Below are 9,539 nucleotides of genomic sequence, written 5' to 3'. Positions count from 1 at the left end.
TTTACTTAGAATGACCACATCAGTTTATGCCCATAAATGAAAATTTCTGTGAATCAATCATTACATTATTAAAATAACAACTATTTTTTACTACATTAAAACAATTACATTACCTCACCAAATCGCCAATATAGATTTTACTTAGAATGGCCACATCAGCTCATGCCCATAAATGAAAATTCAATATTGTTATACCCATATATGATATACCCAAATTCTTAAAATAACCCATATATGATATACCCAAATTCTTAAAATAACAACTAACTCATATATGATATACCCAAATTCTTAAAATAACAACTATTTTCTACCACATTAAAACAATTACATTACCTCACCAAATCGCCAATATAGATTTTACTTGGAATGGCCACATCAGCTCATGCCCATAAATGAAAATTCAATGTATTAGTTAATGAATGTCTTGGAAAAATAAGAGAGACATTTTGACCATGGCTCTTGGTTTTCTATGAAAATAATAAAAACACCCTCCAACAAAGATCTTTACTTTGATAAGTTTGCAAGTTTCCAAGAAACTAGAGCGTGTCGATCTTACGGCAAAGCAATAAGTGATCATATTGCCCTATCTACTCCATCAAATTTATATTTATTTATGTTCAGTCGAAAGGTCCAAAACTACTTCACGTTGACATTATTTATTCATTTCTTCACTTCGACATTTTGTTTTCTCTAAAAATGTCTTCCTCTTACGTGCCTTTGTTGATGAAAGATGAAGAGCCGAGAAACTGGGCAGAGCTTCCGTCGGAATTGACGTCTTTCATACTCAATCGACTTAGCATGATTGATATACTGGAAAACGTTCAGAAAGTGTGTAAGCCATGGCGTCGTGTATGTAAAGACCTTTCAATGTGGCGGAAGATTGACATGAGCAACCTCGGAGACTTTGCAACGAAGTACGACCTCATGATCATGTGTCGTCATGCAGTTGATCTTAGCCAAGGTGGTTTGGTTGATATTGATATTTGGGACTTTGGTACTGATGATCTCCTCTATTACATCGCTGAAAGGTTCTGTCTCTTTCCTTTTTTCTCTTCCTGTGGCTGTGACTCAAAAGCACGTCAATTAATTTCAGCTTATGATTGTTTTTGAAGGATTTTGTGTCAATTTTATAGGTAGATTTGTCTTTTCTCTATCGTTATATTGGTTCTCTGATGAATGCAGTTTGGAAATTGAATAGGTTTGAACATTTACATCTTATTAGGATTGTTGTCTTTATAAAGTCTTAATGTTTGGCTTCGGGTTGTTAGTGTGCTATAAAAAGAAACTATTTGTCTTTGTTCTGTTATATTTTAATTTTTCAAACGATTACTTGCAGGTCAATTAATCTGAGAAGCCTTAGATTTGCATACAATAAAATAACAGATGAGGGAGTTATGAAAGCTGTTGTGAAACTACCATTGCTTGAAGAGCTTGATGTTATTTTATACTGCTCACTTTCAGGAAACTCTATGAGAGTTGTAGGCCAGTCTTGTCCAAATCTGAAGACATTGAGGCTAAACCATAGCCCTAAAGTTGAGTATTTTGGTTGTGATGAGTCTAATAGTATTGCCACAGAAATTGCCGAATGCATGCCCAAGCTACGCCACCTCCAACTTATTGGGGATGGACTCAACAACACAGGCTTGAACGCCATTCTTGATGGTTGCCCCTACCTGGACCACCTTGATTTACGCGAGTGTTCTAACATTAACCTTGTCGGGGATCTCGAGAAGAAGTGTTCTAAGAGGATTAGTGTTTTGAGATGCCCATATGACTCAACTGCTGATTTACCATTTCAAACCACATTGTATGACCTAGAATGGGATTTTGTTTCTGATTGTGGCTTCGACAATGATGTTGACTTTGAGTTCTCTTGTACTAGTCCAAGTGACTACTATCGTTGGTACTAGACGTTGAAGTCTTTGTGGACAAAGGAGAGACATGTTGTTTTGCTGGACTTGTCAAGCTTAACCCCGTGTGGCTGTGACTTAATAACTCGTTCTTTTTTCTTTTATTTTTCCTTATTCGGGTCACCAACTTATGAGCTCGTGTATGCACTATTTACTCTAAGTTCTTCATTTTAATATCTATCTTTTTGGGTTTTGTCAAAAAAAGTCTCTAATTAATTTTTTTCTGCAACATAATTCCTCATGTCAAATAAGTGCAGATAAATACTGCAATCTCGAAAGTCACCGCAATATAACTCTTTCCTGATGTGGCAGTTGAAAATCTTTTTATGTTTTGAAAACTAAAACAGTAAGACATTGTGATTTTCTTTTCTAGTAAACAATTAAAGAAAAACAAAATCTAATGTTTGTCTTCATCTTTTTTGATAATCATAATCCAGAAAATGGTCCTCCATATGCAGCTGGATAATCCAGATTCCGGAATACCCGAAATCTAATCCGAATAACGGCATGATTTAAATGGCTCAGTCAATGAAAGTTAGCTATTTAATAAAAAAATCAATGAAAACTTTATGATTTAAATGACATTTCTAAAATTTATGTTTTTTTGGTCCCAAATTTGAAAATTGGAAACTTTTTTTGACATTTTCCCTATATATATATATATAACATATATTATCTAGTGTGACAATAATATTTTTCTGGCAAATCAACAATATATCACGTGATAACAAAAAAATACATAAATACAAACATCTAGTAAAAATGCAAACATCTAGTATTTTATTTTACTCTACTAAAGAATACTGTAGAATACACATGCTTCCGGGATTATATATGAAACTACAATACCCAAGTTAATCATACTTTTCGTGTTGGGAAAATGATATTGTTGTATACATGACAGAACATAATGTTTTTACTCTTACCAAAAATTTAAAACTGATTGGTGTTTAAATAAAGAGAGTTTGAACGTGGAAAATTTAATATATTTGTTAATGAATGTCTTGGAAAAATAAGAGAGACATTTTAACCATGCATGGCTCTTGGTTTTCTAAAATCACCCTCCAACAAAGATCTTTACTTTGAGAAGTTTGCAAGTTTCCACGAAACTCGAGCGTGTCGATCTTACGGCTTAACGGCAATAAGTGCCCTATCTACTCCATCAAATTTATATTTATTTATGTTCAGTCGAAAGGTCCAAAACTATTTCATCTTGACATTATTTATTCATTTCTTCAGTTCGACATTTTGTTTTCTCTAAGATGGCTTCCTCTTACGTGCCTTCGTTGATGAAAGATGAAGAGCCGAGAAACTTAGCTTCCGTCCGAGTTGACATCTTTGATACTTAATCGTCCTGGCATGATTGATATACTGGAAAACGTTTAGAAAGTGTGTAAGCCGTGGTAGAAGATTGACATGAACAACCTCGAAGACTTTGCAATGAAGTACGACCTCGAGATCATGTGTCGTCATGCAGTTGATCTTAGCCAAGGTGGTTTGGTTGATATCAATATGTGGGACTTTGGTACTGATGATCTCCTCTATTACATCGCTGAAAGGTTCTGTTTTTTTCCTTCTTCTCTCCCTATGTCTGTCACTCAAAAGCACGTCAATTAATTTCAGCTTATGTTTGTGTTTGAAAGATTTTGTGTCAGTTTTTTTAGCTAGATTTGTCTTTTCTCTATCCTTATACACAACTGTAACATAAGAGATTATAAAACCCATCAGTAAGTTTTAACTCAGTCATCACTAAATCATAACTCAGTCATTACTAAATAATAACTCAGCTATCACAAACCATAATTCAGCCATCACTAAATAAAAACTTAGCAGTTACTATACTCAATAATAACTCAGCCATTACTAAACAATCACTCAACCACTAATAAACCATATCTCAGTCATCATTTAAACAATAACTCAGCGAGTAACTATCATAACACAACCAAAACCTTACCTCACCAAGCGCTTTGATCTCTTCAGCAATTACCAATTCCATCGTTGAATGTGTATGGTTTCCGCCCCTTCGAAGCAACGGTATGCCACCATTTTCAGCTGATGCATTCCCAAATCGATCTCCAAAGAATTTAACTGACTCATACGCCTAAGCCTGTAACACGGGTGTAAAACCACTAAGGGTGTACGACTTTTCCGTAGGCCTCAACATCTTTATACCATCAACAAGAGCTTCAAATGCTGACCGACCCCATGGATAAGTCTTCATGGCTTCATCATCAAAAACTCTTTTCGCACTTTCAAATGGTATTCTAGAGTTATGATGCAAGACATAAAGTCCAATGGCTTGAAGAACAACAGGCCCAACCATTTACGTTGGGGCAACAACCATCCCCGTCACACTTTTAATCCTTCCCTAAAGTTCATCTAACTTTTTACCTTCCCCACCAGGCACCTTCAAAAGTCTGAAGAACGCTTTGTAGTCAGCTTCAGGTTCAAAATTTTCTATAGGCATTGGGTCTATGTTTAACCCCATCATATGAGCAAATTCATTCAAGCCAAGCCTGATAGGTTGACCACCGACGAGAAACCAAATCTCCCTCTTATGTATTCTTAACAGGTTACACAGTAAGAAATGTACAGTTTTACCAGACCAAACGAATTCACTATCAACTAGCTTAGCAATTATTCCAAAAGGTACATCCTTCGTTTTATCCCACGCATCCTGTCTTATTGATTCCCTAATCTCAGAGAAATCTGCCATCTTGAAATTGTTATTAATGAGTTTACTCTTTAGAGTAGACTTTCCTTCAGGGTAAAGTCTTGGGGGGGGGGGGGTTATCCCTTGCTTGTTCTTCTGAAATAACCTTCATTGACATCTGATAAATATAATTCATCAGTAAATCATAAAATAAATCAGCCATAACATAAAACAAAATCAGACACAAAGCATAAAATAACTCAGCCACAAATACATAACTCAGACACAAATACACAAATCTAAACATATGATAAGGGGAACATTATCGTTCATCATTGCTAGAAATCATCCGCATTAACGCCCTACAAGCATTCAACATTTTAATCTCACTGTCTTTGGTTAGTTGTCCCACGATGCTATCTTAGCAATCAATATGCCCCCTAATCATATGTTTAGATTTGTGTATTTGACGACCTTACACTTGATCGCCAGATCGAAGACATACATGAGGATAAGTTTGTTAAAGGTTTTTGGGATGTGAAGGGGAGTGATAAGAAGAAAAAGCTAAAAGCTAAAGCATTCGTTGAGTCTGAATCTCCTCCCGTAAAGAAGCAGAAAGTCCAGAAGGTGAAAGTTTCCAACAGTCAGGGTGGGGAATCTAGTGAAGGAGCTGCAAATGAGAAGAAGAAGAAAGGAAAAAAGGTAAGTGAAATGGTGTATATTTAGTTTTTATTTTATGTAACCTTTTCGTTAGCTTGTTTACGACGATTTGTATTTGTTTTAGTATGCTAGTGAGGAGGAAGATGCTGGGTAAGATGTGCCGGTTAGAACTCTTGTTGCCTTGGTGTCTAAGATAAACTCAAGGTTTAAACCATTGATACAAATATTGCAAATATGTATGTGAATCTGGAGAAGACGATTGGAGACAGACTAGAATTGAGGATGGATAAAAGGTTTAGCCCAAGGATGACCGACGTTGAAACCCGGCTTGGATTTTTTGAGAGGGAACTCAAACAGATGAAAGAGCATGTGCTTTCCATGGGTGTTGGGCAAACTGACCAAAACATGACTGATGCGTGTTCAAATTTCAAAATAAAGAACCTGGTACCAAATGACCTGGCACAAAAACTTTGGACATTAAAAGTTCCACCAAAAGTTCCAGGAAAAATGCAACAAAACTACTCTGTCAACAGTCCTCCGGTAATGTCTGATTTATCTTAATTTTATGGCTGATTTTTCAGAATGTTTAGGTTGAGTTATCATTATCTTAATTTTCTTCGCTATGTTATACAAGAAAAGAAATCTGTTGGTGACAGTGGTTTGGCTGGGATCAGTAAAAATATGATTAATGAGTTTGATGATCCTCTTGGTTTCGTTGAGAAGTCTCTAGTTGCTAAGAAACCAACTGATACGAAAACATAACTTTATACAAGGAGAAATGCCAAAGAGTTAGAGGCGGCAAAGAAGGCCAAAGCCAAAGATTTAGAGGCGGCAAAGACGACCAAAGAATTAGCGGCAAAGAAGAGAAGAGCCGATGAGGTTGGAGATAATCAGAAAAATAAAAGAGCTAGAAAGCCTAGAAAGCCTACTATTGTTAGGCTGTTGAAGTTTGTACTACCTGTAGGTTTGAATAAGGGTGATAACTCTCTAGTTTGCATGTTTTAAGCATCCCTTTTTGTCCATATCTTGCATTGTTTTTACCATAACCTTTGCATTTTTAGGTCATTTACTGTAGGAATCCACATTTAGGCTATTTAGGGTGTTGCATTCTTGCATTTGCATATTTTGGATGAAAACAGGTGCTTAAGAGCCGAAAATGGGGAGAAACAAGGTCAAACCCGAGCATGTACCCGAAGGAGCTATGGAACAGGAAGAACAGCCCGAACGCCAACCCGATCGAAGAGGATCTAAGAACAGAAAGAACAATCCGAGAGCTTACCCGAAGAGCGACCCGAGCACATCCTCGTGCACCCCATCGAGCAGACCCTCGGGCAGGACTGGGAAGCTAGGGTTAATGAGTTTCCATATATAAACCCCCTCTCTTCTTCCACTCGCAGGAGCACGCTCCAAACCTCAAACCAGAGAGCGAGAGTTTCTGAGAGAGATCTTGAGCGACTCAAAACTCTTTTCACTTTTGTTAGGATTTAGTTTACTTCTTTTTTGTTATTCTTTTAGATTTCTACTCTATACTCTTCTACTCTACTATATTTTTTAATATAATGCAATTTTCTTTCATCTATGCTTTTATGTTTTCTGCAATGAGATCTGAGTAGTGTAGTAAAGTTTCTAGGGATGGGATAGACGATTTTGTGTTCTTGATCGGTTAGGATGTCTTAGCTTTGATATTTGTGTTTTATAAATTCCCTTCTAGATTGGTGTTCTTAATGCTATCAACAGACCGAGAGGTTGAAATTAGATATAAGGCATTTTACCACCTGGAGGTGTAGATGAAATGCTTGAATCAATCAATGCTAGAGATTTACTCACTTAGCCTAAGATATTAGATGAGTAAGAGGTTTATTGACAATAATGGATCGGTTCGTATTGCCTGCTTGGTAATGTTTCTCCAACAAGAGTTGGGTAGGGAAGTGATTAAGGTTGATTGTTTCTATCACGAGAGTGTTTTAACAAGATTTTAGAGATTCATTGTCTAGGGAATATTTGCTTGAGGCATGTAGGACATCCAAATTGGTTAGGAACACTTAGGAGTCGATTACCCCATGTTTAGGAGCTTTCGTATTTAGATTGTTTGCATTTTTATTCATCACTCGATCCCTTACCCGAACAGGTACACGATCACCTGCTTCGAGAATACCTTCGAGCTGTTCTTGTTTATCTTATTCACTCGATCACCCCACCCGATCCTGTACTCGAATGCTTGCATCGAGTGCTTAGGTCGTGTGGTTCTTGTTTACTTATTTTCTTTTAATCATTTTAGGATTGTTAGATCAAACCTCACTATTGCTTGGCTTGACTTGCATAGTTCTGATCATATCTTATCTGCTAGCATAACAACCATTTGGATTGATAGCCCTTTGTACTACAACTGCATAGGGAATTGATACCCTGGGTGAAAATCCTACTATCAATTTGACGCCGTTGCCATTTGGTTGAATTTAATTTTCTACGTTTGGGATTTCAGCACTTGCTAGATCAAGTTCTATCTACCATTTTGGTTCGGTACTGACTTGTTTACATTCGTGTTTGCTTGTCTTGCATTTTAGGTACAACCCGAGTACCCACCCGACCCGTCACTCGATCAACTGGATTGAGTTGACCCTCGTGCACTCACTCTGTCATCTGTTTGTGCATGCAAACACGATCCAAAGGTCACCAACACTTGAGTCCTTTCATCGACAATATCGACAGACCTAGGCTACTACGTCAACAACAAGTCCAGCAACCACAACCAACAACAATTGAGGAGGAGATGAATAATCAAAACGGTCCATCAGCTCCTCAAGAGAGTACCCACATAGGAGAAGGAGATGCTCCATCTACTCACAGTCAAAGACATGGCATTGTGCCACCTGCTGTCCAAAACAACAACTTTGAGATCAAGAGTAGTCTCATTCAGATGATACAAAGCAACAAGTTTCATGGATTACCAATGGAGGACCCGTTGGATCATCTAGATGAGTTTGATAGGCTCTGTAGCCTAACCAAGATAAATGGAGTTAGTGAAGATGGATTCAAGCTCCGGCTTTTCCCATTCTCATTGGGAGACAAAGCACACATCTGGGAGAAATCACTCCCCAAGGAGTCCATCACCACCTGGGAGAGAACATGGAGGTGAGCAATGAGGAGATGAAGTCCCTATGGCTGACAATAGGAGACAAGCTCCCCTATAAGTCTACAAGTTCCAAATCTGCTCAAATAAGGAGCCATATTTTGAGGTACTTTCACAAGTCTCTAATTTGTACCTTATTCGCTAGGAAGGAGACTGGGAATGTGAATGATCATGAGCTCCATCTGCTAGATGTTGCCTTGTGTGGAATCTTAGACAATGTTAGGGATGGTACACCACTAGTAGGGGATGTTGCAGACACTAGCATGGTCTTTGTGCTGCTCGATCAGTTCCTCCACCCTAAGTCTTCGACAATGAAAATTGAGAGAAGAGATGGAGCTGGAGAGATCTCCATAGGAGAATTGGTCACACCAATTTTGGTAGCTTGCGATGTGCCCCTAAAGGGAGTGGTTCATGAACCGAGGTGGCTAGACGTCGACTACCTCACATTGGCGAGGTTCATGGCTTATGAAAAGCCAAAAGACATGCTGCTTTTCAAGTTTGTCCATCCAACTGCCGGAGCCACCCAAATGATCCTGCCCAACGTCGTGTGCACCAAAATCCGGCTAGGATATAACATAGATTTTGCACCACCATTGGAGGAGCTGTACGATCCAGAGGAGGAGTCCAAGGCAGGAGAGAGAGAGACGACTGGGCAAGAACAGGGAGACCACTCGGATGAGTATGATTTTGAGGAGTATGTTTGCTCTCAAAAGCAACCTGTTGGGGTGAGGGAAGCTCACAAGAGGATCAGCTGGCTGAAGAGGATGAACAAGTTCCTAGCCAAGAAGTTAAAAGACCTCATTGGCTCAGTGAAGGTAATGGGAGGACAGATCAAGGAGTTGCAAGACAAGGCAAGCTGTGCCTTAGCTTCCACTTCGTCTTATGCACCCACATGGATGGGGAGAAGCGGACCATTGGGAGGAACCCGAGGATTAGCACCTCCAGAGCCCCACAGGGCATCCTCCTACGAACCCCAAGCAGAGGAGGGTGTCACAAGACCTGAAAGATCGCGGAGAAGCCACTCAGACGCCTATCCGATGCCTGACACGATGGGGTACACGATGCCTTATCTGATGCACCCATCGAGTACCCATCCGGGTGAGTACTTAGGGCCTTACCCTCCGCCTTACCAAATGCCGTATCAGATGCCCTACTCGATGCACCCTGCAAGCGGCTATAC

The 9,539-nt window shown here is 38.9% G+C and overlaps 1 protein-coding gene across 1 annotated transcript; it reads left to right on the top strand.

The window, feature by feature from the left end:
- Positions 648-2,087, top strand: LOC104719115 (putative F-box/LRR-repeat protein 23). The gene is made up of 2 exons (XM_010436963.2): positions 648-1,031; positions 1,340-2,087. The coding sequence occupies exons 1-2, from the start codon at positions 700-702 to the stop codon at positions 1,911-1,913; spliced, it is 906 nt and encodes a 301-aa protein (XP_010435265.1). The 5' UTR covers positions 648-699; the 3' UTR covers positions 1,914-2,087.

Source organism: Camelina sativa, chromosome 10 (assembly GCF_000633955.1).
Source record: "Camelina sativa cultivar DH55 chromosome 10, Cs, whole genome shotgun sequence".
In the NCBI taxonomy this organism is placed as follows: Eukaryota; Viridiplantae; Streptophyta; class Magnoliopsida; order Brassicales; family Brassicaceae; genus Camelina; species Camelina sativa.
The sequence above is the reverse complement of the archived record's forward strand: the minus strand, read 5'-3'. Positions and strand labels throughout refer to the sequence as shown.